Consider the following 20,672-nt stretch of genomic DNA (forward strand, 5'->3'; position numbering starts at 1 on the left):
GCCTACTATATCTCTAATGGTTTGTAACAGTTCTTGAGCAGTCTTCATTATGCTCCTTTTTTCATGTAATTGTAATCATTAATGTCTCGTATAATCTCGTGTTTGGAAATGTCGAACGAAGATGATAAATAAAAAGATTTTAAGAGGAAAAATAACAATGTAAGCTTACTATGTACATTTGCAATGGGAATGTCAGGTTATAGTTTCGATAAACCAACCAAACCGATGCATGTTCATATCCAGCATGTCTGATTTTTTTTTTTTTTTTTGTAAAGAAGAAGAAAAATATAAGTTGTTCCTCAAAATCATTTAATCTGCAACATATTACTAACAAATTCCAGACATTTTAAATTGAAATCGTCGCCGCTCCGTCTGGGGTTATCGTGGATGATGGAATTCAGACCAAAAATATATAAAAATCTGAAAAGAAAAGAAGCATAGCATCAAAATTGAGATGGGAACAGCAGAAGATCCCTTAAAGGATTGATCAGTTAGAGCGCAATGGTTTAGTTATTAGCCGCCGCTTCCTCCAGCTTCTTCCATGTCATTTCTCGCTGCTCTTCCGCCTCTCCGGCCATGGCCGCTTTCTCTGGAAGCCGTGTCTGGCACTCGTCGACTAACCGAGGGTCCATCTCCACGAACATCTTCCGCACATTCAAGGTCAACCCGTTAACTTCGGGATTCCAATGACTTTGGATATTCTTCTCCAACGCCTCCAACACAATCGGTAATACCACTTGCCGGTTCTGGGAGATTAATCCCACGATGTGGTCACTGTTCCAGAAGAAAAGGGCTCTTTCGGCGACCTGCAACACAAAGAATGGTCTTGGATCGACATGTACGAAAGAGAAAAAAAAGCCTTAAATTAATTAATTTACCTGGAAATGAGGGCTATTTACACAACGTGCAATCCGTCGAAAAAGAGGAATCATGCAACGCTGGAACTCGGGGAACTGCATCGCTTCGAGGACTTCATCGAGCTCACCGAGAAAGAGAACTTCCTTTTGACAATTAACCACTGGCCAATTCCTCAACAACCCTTTAACAACCAAATCAGCCAGCTTATAATCCTTATCAACAAACTGAACGACACAATAAGATAACTGCTGATGATACAGAGAGAGCTGTTTCAGTTTATGCAAAGGAATCAGTGTTCTCACTAGGAACAGCTTGTGTTCTTCTTTTATAGGCACGGAGAAGCCATTGATGATACTTCCTAGAATCTCTAAGAGCTCTCCGACGCCGCTGTGCCTCTGGGATTCGTATATAAACCTATAGAATATATTGTTTATGCCTTTCCTAATGCATGGACGATGCACCACGAATTTACCATAAATCCTATGGAGAACCGTTTTTATATACTCTCTTTCCCTGGAATCTTCAGAATCAAACAAATCAATGAGCTTTAAAACGAAGGTGTGATCGATGTATCGCTTGGCAACCTTGGTTTCTGTATCTGAGGAAACCACGTACCTCAAGAGAAGCTCGTAGACAATCTGTAGATGCTGCCACGCGGGTTCCGAATAGTCTCCCTCTTCTTCGGGATCTCCGCCTTCCTGTGCGGTGGTCTCGTGGGCCGCCGGCGGGAGGGGTCTGAAGATGTTGATTCCCACCATCCTGATCATCTCCCCCAGGAAGGCCTCCGTGATCTTGCACATGCCGGTTTGGATGAAATCGACGAGCTCCAACAAGGTTTGCCGCTTGATCTCTTTCTGTCGCGCCGATTTCAAGGGGTCTGTGAAATCGAACTGAAAGCAACAGATCTGTAATTTCTTCAGGAATAAAGTCTGTCTCTCAGATTTCGAGACGTCTTTGAATGAGGGCAACGGTTCTACGGTGGCCATCGGAGGCAAGTGTTGTAAAGCATCACGGGGACTTGGTAATTGACCCGATCCGAATGCACCTGGTCCGTTTACAAATGCATCCGGTATGTCCGATTTGGAACGCTTCCGCTGCCCTCCTTTCCTAAAATTCTTGAACATTTTGGATCAGAATTAAATTAAAGGGTCCGATTGATTAAGCGAAATACAGATTAGTAATTCGACGATGGTGATTTTTGAGGTTTCAGTGGAATTGATTTCATGAAATCATTCTTCGTTCATGGATTGTAAATCTGTTAAGAATCATCTGAAATCCGATCAACGAATCAAACGACGGTGACGGTGACGGTTCGACCATTCGAACGAACCGTAAAGGAAGGAGAGAGGGAGAGGAGAGTGACAAAAAAATTAATATTAAAATATAATTATATCACAAATAATTTTTCAAATAATAATTAATAAATTTTGTTTGTTTGTTTTGACGTTGTCTTTTCTACACGTTTGCTTAGAGCTAAGAATCGGCAAAATCCGGAGCCCGCGACCGGGAATTCCACGTGGAAGTGAAAGGGGGCATCGGAGAACTTTTTAAGTTCAATCAATTTATATTTGGATTAATTGCCTCAAACGTCCTTAGATTACTATTAAATTTTTAATATTTTTAAAAATCATTCGGATATTTTTAACTAGACCCTCTTAATTAATTTTGGAAAAGATTCATTACGTCTCATAGAATTTTAGAAAGGTTTATTTAGACTCAATATTTTTAAATTTTTATTAAACCCTTGAATTTTATATTATTTTTAAGATAAAATTTATGTATTAAATTTAAATAAACAACTAGCTACTACAATCAATATAAAAATAAACGAATTAGATGACTCAAACACCGTACTCCTCTTGTCCTACACATTTGTGGGTTAGCCTCCTTAATGATCAAGAGAATCTCAATCTCTTTCCTAGGTACAAAATCAAAACATCTCCTATTTTATTCATCCCAAATATGATATATACACGCTTTTCAAGCACCTTTTAAGAGCAAGGTGGCAAATGACTCATCTTGCAAATGAGTTGCTGCCCAATCCATTTCTCAGCTCCAATTCCACGCTATTCTTGAATACCACAGCAAGCGAGAATTGATGTCCACACAACCTCTGAGAAGGGGCACGCAGAGAACAAATGGTTCATCGATTCCACCTCCACCCTGCACACAACACAAACCTCATCTACAACAATCCCTTTGCACAACAAACTATTCTTAGTTGTCAAACGATCCAAAATGATCATCCACGATACAATGGCAAAATAGGGAACATGAAACGGAAATCATTTTCTCCTTCCTCACCCTTGTCTCATATCAAATTCTGCGCACCTGGAATTGCTGCAAATCAGGCATTGACAGCAAAAATAGCCCCCGCTGCTGACCGTCATGACAAAATCTTTCTTAAGCTCCAACTATAGCTTTCTCCCGGATCAAAACTCCAAATAAACGCACCTTTAACAGCATAGAAACGGACCCACACCCACATTGAGCCCTCATTTGTCAGCAACTTCCTAAGCAAGAGGAAAATATATGCTCGAATTTTACATCAAGTTCTTTAAAAGTTTTGAAAATTTTATTAAACCCCTGAAAATTTAGAAATTTTCATTAAGGTCCAAATGTTTTCAATATTTTTAGTTAGTCTCTCTTAATTTATTTTTGGAAAATTTTCATCATGCCTCCTAAAATTTTAAAAAGGTTAATTAGACCCTTATCTTTTCAATTCTTATTGAACCCTTAATTTTTTTTAAAAAAAATCCAATTATATCTCCATTTTTAAAAAAAATTAAACCGTAAGTTATTTACCAATCACTAGCAATACAAATTCTTAAAGTGGCGAAAATACTTGATTAATATGATGGTAATACTTTATGAACTTTAAACATTTTGAAGTTTAAAAATCTAATTTAAAATCTAAACTATAATTCGAAGACGTATTTAGTAACTAACCCACTTTTATTATATCACAAAGAAATTAAAAAAAACATATAAATTCAATAAACAAAAAAGTTCAACGTTTAATTAAAATGAAAATTAAAAACAACACACTAAAAAACCAGATGATTTCCATTTCTTTCCACTTCTCTCTATATTTTCCCAAGCTGTTATTTAAGTTCATCATAAAAGCTAGCTAGTTCCAACATTCTGGTGTCAGGGAATGGTTCCTCTTGGGGTCCTTGCAGTAGTCATAAACCATATGGTATCTTTGAACTCATCTCATTGCTCTACATTGATGTCCGGTTAGCCTGCCAGACCGAAAAGGGGAAATCGATATCGGCCGACACATAGGTGAAGAGTAAGCGGAGCAACCACCGGCTTTGAAACCGGTGAACTTTGCAACAAAGGGTTGGTAATCGTAATCAGCCTTGTATTTGCCATCTTCTGTGGCCCGTGAAGAGGCATCCCATATTGAACCATATAGCCACATTGGCCTTAGAGGAAATGTTTCAGCACCCTTCCTTGGGTATCTTCTTATGGGCACATCATCCACTAGGAATCTAATCCACAAATTTCATATTAATCAATAATCAACATATATTTTAATTATATACAAATGTTAAAATCAAATAATATCACATTATAAGAGAATCGAGTTAAATTTTACAATCATTGTCGGTGTTTTTTTTCTTGATATTACCTTTTATATATATAAAAAAAAACCTACATTTATGCATATATATAGATATATAATTGTCACGTAGAATGTTGTAATGACCCCTGCAGTTAGGGGTCGGAATAAGCCAGGCTTTAATAGGCCTGGGCCTGGCCTACAATGATTTTTGTAGGCCTGAGCTTGGCCTGTGGCCTGTCAAAGGCTTTTATTTAGGCCTGACTTGACCTGACCTGTTTAAAAGCTTTGCCTGTTTAAAAGCCTATTTAAAAGCATGTTTAACAACCTGTTTAAAAGCCTGTTTAAAAACCTGTTTAACAATAAACATTTAATATTTTCAGTTTAGTTATTAATTTTAGAGTAAAATCCCAATTAAACCACTCTAACTTAGTACATTTTACAAAATAGTCATACTAAATACTAATAGGCCGGCCTATCAGGCTTATAAGGCTTTTTAATAGGCCTAAGCCTGATCTGTTTAATTAAATAAATTTTTAAAAAGGCATGACCTGATCTTTTTATTAAATAGGCCAGGCCAAGTCAGGTTTTATACAGACCAGGCCGTAGGCCTTGTAGGCCGGTCGGGCCTATTCCGACCTCTATCTGCAGTATAGCCAGGATGAACTTTAATAGAAGCTCCAAAATAACCCGAACGAAATGGTCGATTTGACTTGAACCCACTTCCTACAACAACAAAAACTCGGCAATTAAACAAAGAAAAAGATTGGATTTCAATTTTCAACAATCAAACACGGTCAAATTATTGTTTTAGTCCCTTTATTATTTTTAAATTTAAAATTTAATCTCTAGACTCAATTTGACACTTTATTTTTCTAAATATTGTTAGTTAATCAAAGTAATTAACACCAATGTTGTACGACCGGATCAGTAATTGAGCTGGTCAGACTACTGACTCACTATTCGACTGGTTCAATAATGGTTAAATAAGAATAAGAAGAAGAACCTGAACTTCTGTCAAGCCAAATCATCGATGCATTTTGATCCACGCTCTGATGGTTAAAACCCCATAGATTTTTAAACGCATAATGGAAGCTCATCAGCCTAAACTCAGAGCTCGGCCAGTAGCCCGTGTCAATGGAAACGTTAGAACAAGAACTAAGAGAAACAAAGCCATTAAAGCTTTGAAAGAGTGAAAGAGAAACTGAACGAGGGGGTAAATTCAGAATGTTTTGGTGTGTATATATAGATGCTGGGGATGTGACTTAGAAAATTTTCGTATTCGTATTATTTATTTTATCGTATCATAATCGAGTTTTTGTGTTTGGGATTTTGTTTTGTGTTTTTGAATCTTCCAACAGCAAGATTTTGTTGGTCGTATAGTGATTCTCAGACAATCTTGTGAATGAGAATTTTGAGCAAATCTATAACCTCTTAAATGGAGTGGGACATCAGATATATTGCATGGGGACTTCAGCCTTCCGTTTGATTTTGAGTGTGGTTTCAATGAGTGTCGGAAAAAGTATTATCGGTTGAATTGACGTACAAGTCCCTGTATTCTATTTAAAATGTATTTTTATTTTCTTCTATTTTTAAAAATAGGTTTAGAGATTAGTTTACGTTATAAAAATGTTAAACCATAAACTCTAAACTCAAAATTTAAAAAAAACGACCCGATCGGGTCTTGGCCCACATTATATTAAAATTATTTATAGAGGGAGATAGTCCATTGCAGTAGCTTGCTACTGGGGCTCTTGTGCGTCGCCGAAGCGTTGTAGCATTGCTCGAGCCCAGCGCACCCAACCCAAATCAAGTTCAAGCAGTTTCTTTGAAAACAATACATTTGTAATACCACAAACACAATGCGCTATTAAGATCACAAAAATATGAACCCAGCACAGATTATTAAGTGCAACGAACAGTTTCTCTGATACAGAAAGCTAAAACATCGAACATGAAAAGCAAGCCATCACAACAATGAAATATTAGTGCAACGAACATTGACACAAGATACTCGAATCCAGATTAAAAATGGCTTTTTGCTAGGTTTAATAGTATGAGAGAGACAGAGACGTGATTTATAAATAAGTAATGTAAAAATCCATATTTGGATCCAGGTAAGAATTCTTTCTTATTCAACGTACTTGCTCAAATTCATGCAAGATTAAAATTGTTTTTCTTTCGAGAATATAACTACAATGTGATTTATAAATGAGAAATGACATGTTATTCGAGAAATTTAATAGTACTGAGTTGGTTAATATCTCAATGATAAGAAATATGTATACCATACTATTGGTGAAGATTGTTAAAAGCATGCACCGAAAGTGCATTTAGCAAGATTGAAAAAAAAAATGAAATTTTCAACAATGGTAGGCACCAAATATAAAATGTCAAAATTAGGTGCAACAATGGTTGAAAATTAAATGGGCAAATTACAAACTTTAGTCATTAAACTTTTAGGGTATTTTCAAGATTAGTCCTTAAAGCTTCTACTATAAATACCCTAGCTCATTTAGCTTTAAAACCATCCCAAAGCATTCTAGCTTTCTTCCAATACTAGAGAGATTTTAGAGAGTTTCTTTAGAGTTGTTTTCTCATTTTTTATCTAGAGAGAATTATCATTATTTTCTCCTTGGTAGATCGAGAGAGGTTGTAATTCCTATTTTCTCATAGTGAAATTCTTCTACCGTTGCCCGTGATTTTTACCCTAAATTTTTAGGGGTTTTCCACTTAAATTTTGTGTCTCTTTTATCTTCATTTTTATTTTCTCAAATTATCAGTTACGATTTTGCTCTATCCGATAGCCGTCTTCCGCAACAATTGGTATCAGAGCTAGATTAGAGTGTGTAATATCTGCTTATTGTCTTTGTGGTTGCCACCAAAAAGGTGGATCCTCCAACATAAGAAAGTAAGAAGTTATTACCCATTCTTTGAAGGTTCCAGAGAACTATTCACGATAGTGAAATAGTGGGAGCTATCCGTAAACGAAGCAATGGCAACGAAATTTGATATTGAAAAGTTCAATGTGAGAAATTTCTCATTGTAGAAATTGAAGATGAAGGCCATCCTGAGGAAAGACGGTTGTCTAGCAGCTATCAGCGAAAGGCCAGTAGATTTCACATATGACAACAAATGGATCGAAATGGATGAAAATGCTATGGCAAACTTTCATCTAGCATTAGCAGATGAAGTATTGTCAAGTATTGAGGAGAATAATACAGCTAAGGAGATATGGGATCATCTCACCAAATTGTACGAGGCCACATCGTTGCACAATAAAATTTTCCTTAAGAGAAAATTGTACACTCTCCGTATGCCAGAATCTACTTCAGTGACGAAGCACTTAAATACACTGAACACTTTATTTTCTCAGCTTACATCTTTAAGCTGTAAAATAGGAGAACAAGAACGTGTTGAACTTCTACTTCAAAGTCTACCGGATTCGTATGATCAACTCATCATCAACTTGACAAACAGTAATGTCACCAGTCTAGTCTTCGATGACGTTGCAGCTGCTGTTCTACAAGAAGAAAATTGGCGCAAGAACAAGCAAGACAGACAAGTAAATATGCAACAAGCAGAAGCGTTGACAACGATGAGAGGGAGATCAACAGAACGTGGCCAAAGTAGCAGTCACAAACATGGTAGATCGAAGTCGAGAAGCAAGAAGAATTTAAAGTGCTACAACTGTGGAAAGAAGTGTCATTTGAAGAAGGATTGTTGGAGTCTAAATAAAAACTCCAATCCACAAGGCAATACCGCAAACACTTCAGATGATGGAGATGCTCTATGCTGTGAAGCGTCAACCACCGTGGAAGGAAGAAAACGATTTGCAGATATATGGCTCATTGATTCGGGAGCAACATATCACATGAACTCAAGAAGAGAATGGTTTCATCATTATGAACCTGTCTCAGAAGGATCTGTTTATAGTTGCAATGATCATGCCTTAGAGATCGTTGGCGTGGGAACCATCAAATTGAAGATGTATGACGGAACAATTAAAGTTGTTCGAGATGTACGGCACGTGAAAGGCCTGAAGAAAAATTTATTATCCTACAGATTATTGGATAATAATGCAAGCAAGATTAAAACACGGAAAGGAATCATGAAGGTGTTCCGTGGAGCGCTTGTGGTGCTAAAAGGCGAAAAAATAGCTGCAAACTTGTACATGCTGAAGGGAGAGACTTTGGTAGAAGCAGAAGCCTCTGTTGCCTCATGTAGTTCAGATTCGGCAATGCTATGGCATCAGAAACTTGGACACATGTCAGAACAAGGAATGAAAGTTCTTGTAGAACAAAAGCTACTTCCAGGCTTAACAAAGGTATCACTTACTTTGTGTGAGCATTGCATAACAAGTAAGCAGCACCGGTTGAAATTCAACACGTCAAATTTTAGAGGCAAAAATGTTCTAGAATTAGTTCATTCTGACGTATGGCAAGCACCAGTTACATCCCTAGGTGGAGCAAAATACTTTGTCTCATTTATTGATGACTACTCTAGGAGATGTTGGGTGTATCCTATTAAGAAGAAGTCAGATGTGTTTTCAACTTTCAAAATATTCAAAGCGCGGGTGGAACTTGATTCTGGAAATAAGATCAAGTGTTTTAGAACAGATAATGGAGGAGAATACACAAGCGAAGAATTTGATGACTTTTGCAGGAAAGAAGGCATCAAAAGACAGTTCACAGTGGCAAACACTCCTCAACAAAATGGAGTGGCAGAGCGGATGAACAGAACCTTGTTAGAAAGAACAAGAGCAATGTTGAGGGATGCATGCCTAGAAAAATCATTCTGGGCAGAAGCAGTTAATACCGCCTGTTATTTGGAGAATCGAGCTCCATCAACTGCAATAGAGCTGAAGACACCAATGAAGATGTGGACTGGTAAACCAGCTGATTATTCAAACCTCCATATATTTGGAAGTATTGTGTACGTGATGTACAACTCCCAAGAAATCTCAAAGCTGGATCCAAAATCCAGGAAATGCAAATTCTTGGGGTATGCTGATGGAGTCAAGGGGTATCGCTTGTGGGATCCCACTGCCCGCAAAGTGATCATCAGCAGGGATGTTATCTTTGTAGAGGATAAACTACAAAGAAAAGAAGACGATGATAGCACTGAAAAGTCAGAGACTACACAGATAAATGTGGAAAATGAGTTTGAACAAGGAGATTCTTCTGAAGCAGAACCAACACATGATGAACAAGAACCAGAGAGTTCTGAAGCACCAACAACTCGTCAATCAGATCGTGTGAGAAGACGTCCCAATTGGCACTCAGATTATGTTATAGAAGGTAATATTGCATACTGCCTTTTAACAGAGGACGGTGAGCCATCAACATACCAGGAGGCAATAAACAACTCAGATGCTTCAATGTGGATGATGGCGATGTAAGAAGAAATTGAAGCCCTTCATAAAAATAATACATGGGACCTTGTGCCACTACCACAAGGAAGGAAGCCAATTGGTAACAAATAGGTCCTCAAAATCAAGCGAAATGGTGACGATCAAGTTGAGAGGTATCGTGCAAGACTGGTGGTCAAAGGATATGCTCAAAAAGAAGGTATTGATTTCAATGAAATATTTTCTCCTGTGGTTCGACTAACAACAGTTCGAGTAGTTTTGGCAATGTGTGCTACATTGGACTTACATCTAGAGCAGCTAGATGTTAAAACAACTTTTCTTCATGGAAATCTTGAAGAAGAAATTTATATGCTCCAGCCTGAAGGTTTTGAAGAAAAAGAAAAGAAGAACTTGGTTTGCAGGTTGAACAAATCTCTGTACGGTCTAAAGCAGGCGCCGAGGTGTTGGTATAAGAGATTTGATTCTTTCATTATGTGCCTTGGACACAACATACTTAATGCAGACCCTTGTGCTTATTTCAAGAGGTCTGGTGATAACGATTTTGTTATTTTGCTGTTGTAATGTGGATGACATGTTGGTTGCAGGACCCAACAAAGATCATATTGAAGAATTGAAGGCACAACTGGCTAGGGAATTTGAAATGAAGGACTTGGGATCAACAAACAAGATTCTAGGGATGCAAATTCACTGAGACAGAAGTAATAGGAAGATTTGGCTTTCACAAAAGAATTACTTGAAGAATATCTTGTCACGATTCAACATGCAAGATTGTAAGCCAATTTCTACCCCTCTTCCTATTAACTTCAAATTATCCTCCAGTATGAGTCCTAGCAGTGAGGAAGAGAGGATGGAGATGTCTCGAGTACCGTATGTATCAACAGTGGGAAGTTTAATGTTCGCTATGATATGCACAAGACCAGACATTGCACAAGCAGTGGGTCGTAGACATATAATATAAAAAACCTACATTTATGCATATATAGATATATAATTGTCACGTAGAATGCTGTAATGACCCCTGCAGTATAGCCAGGATGAACTTTAATAGAAGCTCCAAAATAACCCGAACGAAATGGTCGATTTGATTTGAACCCACTTCCTACAACAACAAAAACTCGGCAATTAAACAAAGAAAAAGATTGGATTTCAATTTTCAACAATCAAACACGGTCAAATTATTGTTTTAGTCCCTTTATTATTTTTAAATTTAAAATTTAATCTCTAGACTCAATTTGACACTTTATATTTCTAAATATTGTTAGTTAATCAAAGTAATTAACACCAATGTTGTACGACCGGATCAATAATTGAGCTGGTCAGACTACTGACTCACTATTCGATTGGTTCAATAATGGTTAAATAAGAATAAGAAGAAGAACCTGAACTTCTGTCAAGCCAAATCATCAATGCATTTTGATCCACGCTCTGATGGTTAAAACCCCATAGATTTTTAAACGCATAATGGAAGCTCATCAGCCTAAACTCAGAGCTCGGCCAGTAGCCCGGCGACAGCGGCCACTCAGCATTTGTCAATGGAAACGTTAGAACAAGAACTAAGAGAAACAGAGCCATTAAAGCTTTGAAAGAGTGAAAGAGAAACTGAACGAGGGGGTAAATTCAGAATGTTTTGGTGTGTATATATAGATGCTGGGGATGTGACTTAGAAAATTTTCGTATCCGTATTATTTATTTTATCGTATCATAATCGAGTTTTTGTGTTTGGGATTTTGTTTTGTGTTTTTGAATCTTCCAACTGCAAGATTTTGTGGGTCGTATAGTGATTCTCAGACAATCTTGTGAATGAGAATTTTGAGCAAATTTATAACCTCTTAAATGGAGTGGGACATCAGATATATTGCATGGGGCCTTCAGCCTTGTGTTTGATTTTGAGTATGCATAATACGTGTCATTTACTAGACAAATTTAATGGTGTTAACCTAAACATCTAAAAATATAAACGTTAGGCACTTATTTTTAACGAAAACTTCTTTAGACACCTAAAGTTAATTTTAAGTATAATTTAGGCACTTATTTTTACATTAAACCTGTTAAGAATCCCTGAAAATTACCTTTAAATTAACGAATAAAGTAATTTCAATAAACCAATGTTCAACAGTTCAATTAACGTTAGAAATCGTATTAGAAAATAAGTTTATCTATAAAATAATTATTTTTTATAAGATAAATATTTGAGCTTTGCAAAATCTCAAATAATACCCCACAAATTTTGATTTTCTCATTGATGCATGGACTGCTTGTTTGAACATGTGTTTATTTTGGTTATGGGTGACAATGTATTATCGAAGGTGTTGGACTGTTGGCCATTTAATTTACTGGAAGCAACTTACAAACAATATGCTAAATATACTGTTTAAATCCCACATCGTAAAGGTATGAAGGCATACGTAGGGATGGACATAGGTAAGTTTGGTCCAACCCGGCCCTACCTGACCCAAAAAATATATACCCTCCACTCGACCCAATCAGACCCGAAATAATAATAATAATATTATTTTTATTTAATAAAACAGTGATTTAATTAAAAAAATAATATATAGAGGAGAATTATTATAATTATTCCTAAATATATAAGGTAAAATTATATTTTTTTGGTTTGGGTATTTTTCACCCTGAACCCAACCCGAACATTACCTTTAAAAAACGACTTGACCCGACACGAACCCAAAATTAAAAAAAAAACCCGACCCAATCGGGTCTTGGCCCACATGATATTAAAATTATTTATAGAGGGAGATAGTCCATTGCAGTAGCTTGCTACTGGGGCTCTTGTGCGTCGCCGAAGCGTTGTAGCATTGCTCGAGCCCAGCGCACCCAACCCAAATCAAGTTCAAGCAGTTTCTTTGAAAACAATACATTTGTAATACCACAAACACAATGCGCTATTAAGATCACAAAAAATATGAACCCAGCACAGATTATTAAGTGCAACGAACAGTTTCTCTGATACAGAAAGCTAAAACATCGAACATGAAAAGCAAGCCATCACAACAATGAAATATTAGTGCAACGAACATTGGACACAAGATACTCGAATCCAGATTAAAAATGGCTTTTTGCTAGGTTTAATAGTATGAGAGAGACAATGACGTGATTTATAAATAAGTAATGCAAAAATCCATATTTGGATCCAGGTAAGAATTCTTTCTTATTCAACGTACTTGCTCAAATTCATGCAAGATGAAAATTGTTTTTCTTTCGACAATATAACTACAATGTGATTTATAAATGAGAAATGACATGTTATTCGAGAAATATAATAGTACTGGGTTGGTTAATATCTCAATGATAAGAAATATGTATACCATACTATTGGTGAAGATTGCATCAAGCTTCCTTGCTTTTCCTCCCAGCTCCGGAAAACCAAGTTAGAGGGATAAATGGGCAAACGAACTTAATCAGTAACTGGATTTGTGAACATAAGCGTTGTTTGATTTAACCCCTTTCTTGCATTCTGCAGCTTCTGAAAAACGAAGATGGTTTATTTGATTAATGAAATCAAACTACAACTAGATTTGTGAGCATTAGCATACCTCTTTTAATTCCTTTCTGCTTCGATTACTACCTTGTTTGCATCAGCCTCTGTTTAAACACCTTTCTTGGCATCGTCCTCGATTTTCTCAATATGTGAATTTGAAGGGAGAACTGTCCTCATGGTAAAATAACAATTATGTGAATTGAATATGAAACACATTATAATCACATATGGTATTGTTGTCACTATGATTTTGTGGTGTATTATGATCAAAACTTTCGCACTTTCCCTCACAGTTTTCTTCGGCAGTTGTGCTGGTAGCTTGGAAGTTGACGATTCTCCTGTCTTGCTTCCAGTTGACGAGTTCTCCCTGTTACCACTGGGCGACGATGGTGGCTCGTTCGTACCAGATTGTGCTTCATGCTCGTGCTGTTGAAGGTCACAATCTTTACCGGGAGATGAACCGGAACATTGGTGGTGTCATCAGTAAGATTTTGGCTTTCTAGTGTCCAGCAACAATAATACAGGTGCCCACTATGAAAATCTACTGTCATGCAAAGAACCAGCTCCTCTTGAAATAGTTGAGGTTGAGAAAGAAGAACAAGAAGCAGTTGAGATTGAAACCAAAATAATTTTAATTAAATAATTGAATGAATATCGAAATTAAATTGTTATTTGATCAAACCAGAATGATTAAATAAAACCTAATAAAGAAGGTCCAATTAGGAAGCGAGTAGTACGTAAATGGTACTCGAGAGCGTGGTGTATTAGTTTTTTATTAGTTGAAAACAAACCGTTTTCTAAAAGCTCTATAAATAAACACAAATGAACTTTTCACTGCATCAACCCCTTCACTCTCCCCTCTCGAATCTTGATTTTGCCTAAATTCCCCTGATTTTCAATTCATCTAATTCCCCTAATTTCCCTCCTTTCCCCTTCACCCTTTTTCTTGGAAAACTCTAGGAGAGTTAACGTCTTTGTTGGGTGTTTTCGTTTTGTATTCGGTTCGATTCGCTTAAGAATCTGGTTTGTTTCTTTGGTTTCGGCTCAAATTGTTCTCTTTTGCGTTCAAATTCTTGGATGTCTGGTAAGGCTTCAAATTTTGTCATTTCTCTAAGATTTTAGTTCTTTCTTGTATGTACAAGTAGAAAATTAAGACCACCTCTAGGGTTTCTTCGAATCAGCTGCCTTTCTTTGTTCATTTTAACTTTTTTCCTGAGAAAATATAGATTGAATCAAGTTCCTTGGTTTTATGAGTAATTAGTTTGGGATTAATGGCATTGAAGAAAAGATAGTGTGAGAATTTTGAGGGGAGAAAAAAAAACTGTAAAATTTTTTATGAGTTTTTGAACATGAGCAATGGAGGTGTGGAGAGTACAAGAGATACGAGGAAGGGTGAAGACGGACCTAGCACTTCGCTAGGAAGACCGAAAGCTGATGATTTTGGGAGATGGGTTTCGAAGATTGCTGTGGCGCAGATTTGCGAGAGTGTTGGTTACCAGGGATTTAAAGGGTCTGCTTTGGAGGCCCTTGCAGATATCTCGATTCGGTATCTCTGTGACTTGGGGAAAAATGCAAGTTTTCATGCTAATTTAGCTGGTAGGACAGAATGCAACTTGTTTGATATAACGCGGGCTATAGAAGATTTGGGAGATTCACATGGGTTTCCTGGTGCTTCAGAGATTGGGAATTGTCTAGTAGGCTCGGGCATAGTTAAGGAAATTGTTCAGTTTGTGGATACAAAAGAGGAAATCCCATTTGCTCAGCCGGTGCCTAAGTTTCCGATTGTTAGGAACGGGAAGCTGATTCCTAGTTTCGAGCATATGAATGAAGCCCCGCCTGGAAAGCATATCCCAAGTTGGTTGCCGGCTTTCCCTGATCCCCACACTTATAATCATACACCTATTTGGAATGAGAGGGCATCAGATCCTTGTGCTGATAAGATCGAGCAAGCACGGCAGCAGAGAAAGGCTGAGAGGGCTTTGCTGAGGTTGCAACAGAGACTGGTGCGTAATGGCTCTACCGGAACTTCTGCTTCCTTGGTTTTGGATGCAACAGAAGCTGGAAGTAACCCCTTTCTCGCAGCCCCACTTCAACAGGGAGAGAAAGAGGTTTCAGAGGTTGTTTTGCCAGCTAAGCTTTCCAATGAAGTGAGCAAGGGTGATCATATTTCTTTGCTGGATGCATTTGCTCCTGCCATTGACGCAATGAAAACTGGCCCATCCGACAGATTAGATGGTGAAAAGACGTTCCTGCCTGAAAAAAGGCCTAGCGTTCAATTCAAATTCAAGACTGGCAAGAAAATCTTGGGTGAGTCACTAGATTTGAGCTTGCAGAGAAAGGGTGAGAGGAGCTCAACATTCTTTTTGCGCGATGACGAGAGGGACGATAAGAAGAAGAGAGCTGAGTTTATTCTTAGACAGACTACAGAGTATCCCATGGAACTTAACCAGTCTTGAAAGTGTATTTTAGGTAGTTCTTTCTCCAAATCTCGTATTTTTTTCTTGTAATCAATCATTTTAGTGAGCTGTCGTAGCGTTATCCTTGGATCATGTTGACATGGATTGTAATCACACTGTTGGGGGAGACAGATTTTAGGGGACGCTACTGGTTTGACATCACTGGCTCTAGTTTCATTTTATTCATCATTTCTTCACCATTTGTGTTGTACTGAATACTGACGTTTTATATTGGATTATGCACCAAAGTTTTTCTGCCTATGGTATTCTTAAACTGACATGTACCTAACTGGATCCGTTTATAATATTATAGGCCACAATTGGCGCTGTTAATAAGCTCTTTTTGATGGGAAATCATCCATGTTTGGTTAAAGAATGTCTGATTCATTCTCGAGAATGCTTAGAACCTGTAAAATTAAGTTCAGCAGTGTGAATTCATTACTTGTATGCTTCTGTAATGAAATATTTTCAATGCCTAAAGCACAAATTTTCTGTTGAAGCCATATGGATTCATCATCTGCTGCCTGCATATTTCTAACAACATAAATGGTTAATATCTTAGAGCACTAATTTGACTTGTCTCCCTTTTCCTTAAACTTAAAGATGTATTGTCCTTTGGATTCTCGTTGTCTTGTCTGTAATGTGAACTTATGTTATGTATGAATGAATAAGAGAGAGAGAGAGAGAGAGAGAGATGAGACAGCCATTTTTAAAACGGGAATGTGTGGTTTCAAAGAGGAAATGCAATTGGATCAGCTCCCGAGGAGGAAGACAACGAGAAGCGGTTTAAATATATAGAAGAGAAAGAAAAAAGAGAGCAAACGAATGAGTGGACTCGGTAGGTAGAAGAAAAATATAATCAAACTGCGTTTGTTGATATTCGATAAAAAAGCTTACATTTTTATTCATAATATCACAATTTAAATTATTTATTTTATTTAAAAAATTTAACATCTCATCTTATTAAATCAATTGATAATTAATAAAAAAAATCTTTAAATATTCACATTTAATTGAAATTTAACGAATTTAAATTAATTTTCAATCTCAACTCAAATTGAAGTTATAAATGTGCTTTTTAATTGGTTTGTGTTTATTACAATTTATGAATGTAAAAAACATAGGATACAGTATATTAAAAATTATTAAGTTATGTTAAAATGAATTTTTAATGAATTTTTTAAGGATGTTGCTGCCACGCTCGACGAGCATGGATGAGCACTATTAAATTAAATTATAAAACATTAAATTATAAAGTACTAAACATATAATTATAATTTAGTTAAAAATTAGAATGTAATTTAATTAAAATAAAATATTTATTAAATATTAATTTTTATAATCTTATTTTAATCAAAAAAATCTCACTAAATTAATTGATTATTAATAGTATTTTAATATACTTTAATAACCTTTAGTATATTTTATCCTAAAACTATTATAATTAATTACAATAAATATCAATAACCAAATGTTATTCATCTTGATTTTTAATTAAAAATACCAATGAGAGAATTAAAAATAGAGATAAGAAAAAAAATACAACAGTGAAATAATAAAAAGTGACATATGCATAATATAAAAAATTAAATTAAATGCGGCGATAATATTTTAAAACTATTTTAACATAAACTATGAATTATCAGAAATATATAATACAATATATGATTCGATAAAATACACAAACAGAATACGAATATGGATAAGTACACACAAACTTTATGATGGGGCGTGGTTGGTAAAGAAAATAACTGGAAATGTTACCATGCCTGAATTTGTTAACTTTGCATTAGATAATTTTCAACTTATGAGATATAATTTTGCCAAGTGTGCAATGGTTACAAATTTGACCCAAAGCATGAAGTTGTGCCACATTTAGGACATGTCCTACAATAAGACAATTTTCAAATTTTATCATGATCTTTAGAGGCATGGGGTTGTTGAGACTTGAAGCAATCTTGTTATGGTCAAACATTTAGTCTTTTATTAATCATTGATATTTATTTATTAATTAATTAATTTGGATAAAATATTACAATGACTCGTTAAGAAATAATCCTCTTAATCTAATATAATTTATTCAGAATGTCATGATTATGATACTTACTTTTATTTAAAAGATATGTTGTCTCATCTCACTGTTAAGGAGTAAATATTATAATTAATTATTTTAGTTTCGTTGATATTATTATTGAAGTTATTGTAAGATTATGAGATTGAATGAATTTAAGATTGAATCCACACCTTTCTAATCTGGCGTCTCAGCCCAACTCGATAGGCAACCAGTGCTGGAGATCAACCACACTCATGCATGTCTCCCTTCCTTGACCTCAAAACAAACACGCAAAGGACAATCATTTCAATGCAAAATCCCATGCATTAAACTTTAGATATATGTAATTATATGGATATAATACTTCTACTTAAATAAAACTATATTCTTTATTAAGTATTGTAATTTTTTTAAAATTAAATCAACTAAAATTTAGATATAAGACATAAAATCTCATTCAACTATACTAACTTCAAATTAGTTGCTCTTCTTTCTTTATTGTAAAGCAATGTCCCCACATTTGATTGAAACATCTTAACCCCCAAAAAAGAACAAAATATGTACCCTTCCACCTAACATTGACAATTAGCATCTCCCTTACATATATATATATATATGTATCTCAGTTCAAGAAACAAAAGCAAAGCATAACAAAGGACGAAGAGCCCAAAGGAAAATGAGAAAGCAATTAGTGTTTATCTTTGTTTTCCTGGTAATCTTCTTCCTTTGTCATGAGACTTTAGCTCAAATAGCTCCCGCGCCGCCGTTAAAGGTGGACAACATCACATCGATTCTCGAAAAAGGCGGCCAATTCGCCACTTTCATTAAGCTGTTGAAATCCACACAGGTGGCCGATCAACTAAATAACGAGCTGAGCACCCCCAACCCGAACGACGGGCTAACGATATTTGCCCCGGGTGACACCGCATTCAGTGGGCTCAAATCCGGGACGTTGAACTCGCTGTCCGATCAAGAGAAACTCAGCCTGGTTCAGTTCCATATTCTCCCCACGTTGATGTCGACGTCGCAGTTCCAAACGGCGAGCAACCCTTTACGTACGCAGGCGGGTGACGTTAAGAGCGGGAAGTTCCCGCTCAACGTGACCGCGGCGGGGAACCAGGTGAATATAACGACCGGCGTGGTGAACGCGACGGTGGCGAACACTGTGTACTCCGATCGACGGATCGCGGTTTATCAAGTGGACCAGGTCCTTCTCCCGTTGCAGATTTTCGGGACGACGCCGGTACCGGCGCCTGCACCGGATGTGCCCGACAAAGATGTTTCGGTTCCGAGTCCGAAAGCTTCTAAGGGTGCTGACACTGATTCTTCTGGTGCAATGAGCTTGAAATCGCATCACCCGGCAATGGTTTCTCTTGGATTTGCAGTTTTTGGGACAATTTTTTGGGGGCTTTGAGGTTTGTTTTGGTATTTGCATGCTTTGTAATTTGTGATCATTTATGTCACACCCCAATATGGGGTTAGATTTCTTATTGTTTAAAATGTGAAATGATATAAAGTTGGTTGGAAAATAATTATCTTATTAAACCATTATTTTATTAAATAGAATGAGGAAGATATAGTAGGTATAAATGGACAAATTTTTGGGTGGATTAGATTAGTGATAATGACATTGTCTGGAACCCATTGCTTCCAGCTTTCATTTTCGGCAAGTATCCTCCAAGCTGAAAATCAATTAAAGAAATTAATTGCTTTGTCATTTTCCAACAACAATATCCATTTTTATAATAAAATAGAAGGTGACCTTATGATTTCATTTAAATGACAGCAAATATCACTGATTGTTCTCAACGAAACTTTTGGTTCTCGGTTCCAATGATCTGGACGACCGTTGAGAAATAGTAACGGTGGAGATGTTCCCAACAACAAGGCAACCAACATATCTCGGAAGTGACTCTATCCATCGGCAAACAAAGGAGATCGGAGAAGTTGAAGCTTGCGATGGCCGAAACTTCTCTTGTAGATTTACGATTATCAAAGGAGTTTCTTGATGATTGGAGTCCGTATTCTTGACGAGGATACCAAGACTCTTAAGTGGTGGAGTTACGGGTTAGACCGACAACCGGCGACGGCGACCATCGTGGTGGTCAACACGTTTGGCTGTTGGTCGTTGAAGCTTTCCTGCTTCACTTTGAGAACACGGTAAAGCTTAAAAAGAAAATTGAATATATTAAATGTGTTGAATTATAAAAGTTAAGCATTTGTTCAGAGCACACGTGATTTGAAAGAATTATTAATAAAGTGAAAAAAGGGTAAATTACTAGGTGAATCATCCAAGTTTAGTAAAAGCTAACCTTGTTTTCTAGTTTCCATATTGTTATGATTATGACATAATGGTTTCAATAAGATCAATTTAGTCCTTGATTTTAGTAATTGAATATATATAGTGGCTCCATAAGTTTTTAGTTTTATCAATTTGGTTTCCAAATTTTTAATTAGATTCTAATAAGTTATTTTTTATGGCAAGGAAAATTATTGGAAGTCGTATTTTTACGATAAATTATCCGTGTTCGTTAGAAAAAGATTGGAAGCTAGAAATCAAGTTGGTGAGCTGGAATTTAAGACTAATATTAGGGGTTTTGTTGATGTTCCGATTTTGAGGTTCGTTTCACCAAATTCAAACCCGGTAAGTTATTTTTCACTGATTAATCATCCGATTCGATCCGTTTTTCGGAATTAAGCCTCGTTTTTTTATGAAATTTATATTGATATATATCTGAGGAATTATTGGAAGTTGAATTGAAGATCAAAGGCGTTCGAATGGAATTTTTATGGTCGATCAGTATTGCACAGAAATCGAGGTAATACTTTACTACCTCTTTATGCTTTATGGAACATGTTGATATTGGTAA

General features: G+C 36.3%; 4 protein-coding genes across 4 annotated transcripts; 2 read left to right on the forward strand and 2 right to left on the reverse strand.

Annotated features, from left to right (window-relative positions):
• Positions 1-506: 506 nt before the first annotated feature.
• On the reverse strand, positions 507-1,997 carry LOC120202734 (serine/threonine protein phosphatase 2A 57 kDa regulatory subunit B' beta isoform-like). The gene is made up of 2 exons (XM_039203119.1): positions 879-1,997; positions 507-806 (listed from the first exon to the last, which is right to left on the reverse strand). The coding sequence occupies exons 1-2, from the start codon at positions 1,980-1,982 to the stop codon at positions 507-509; spliced, it is 1,404 nt and encodes a 467-aa protein (XP_039059050.1). The 5' UTR covers positions 1,983-1,997.
• Positions 1,998-4,069: 2,072 nt separating this feature from the next.
• On the reverse strand, positions 4,070-11,369 carry LOC120202735 (probable xyloglucan endotransglucosylase/hydrolase protein 32). Its single transcript, XM_039203120.1, has 4 exons — positions 11,177-11,369; positions 5,026-5,152; positions 4,755-4,778; positions 4,070-4,355 (listed from the first exon to the last, which is right to left on the reverse strand). The coding sequence occupies exons 1-4, from the start codon at positions 11,367-11,369 to the stop codon at positions 4,070-4,072; spliced, it is 630 nt and encodes a 209-aa protein (XP_039059051.1).
• A 2,790-nt stretch (positions 11,370-14,159) lies between these two features.
• Positions 14,160-16,008, forward strand: LOC120202836 (transcription initiation factor TFIID subunit 8-like). The gene is made up of 2 exons (XM_039203196.1): positions 14,160-14,377; positions 14,656-16,008. The coding sequence occupies exons 1-2, from the start codon at positions 14,371-14,373 to the stop codon at positions 15,747-15,749; spliced, it is 1,101 nt and encodes a 366-aa protein (XP_039059127.1). The 5' UTR covers positions 14,160-14,370; the 3' UTR covers positions 15,750-16,008.
• Positions 16,009-18,439: 2,431 nt separating this feature from the next.
• Positions 18,440-19,249, forward strand: LOC120202837 (fasciclin-like arabinogalactan protein 11). Its single transcript, XM_039203197.1, has one exon. It carries the CDS (start codon positions 18,479-18,481, stop codon positions 19,214-19,216), a length of 738 nt encoding a protein of 245 aa, XP_039059128.1. The 5' UTR covers positions 18,440-18,478; the 3' UTR covers positions 19,217-19,249.
• Positions 19,250-20,672: the final 1,423 nt, after the last annotated feature.

Source organism: Hibiscus syriacus, unplaced genomic scaffold (assembly GCF_006381635.1).
Source record: "Hibiscus syriacus cultivar Baekdansim isolate YM2019G1 unplaced genomic scaffold, ASM638163v2 tig00009009_pilon, whole genome shotgun sequence".
In the NCBI taxonomy this organism is placed as follows: Eukaryota; Viridiplantae; Streptophyta; class Magnoliopsida; order Malvales; family Malvaceae; genus Hibiscus; species Hibiscus syriacus.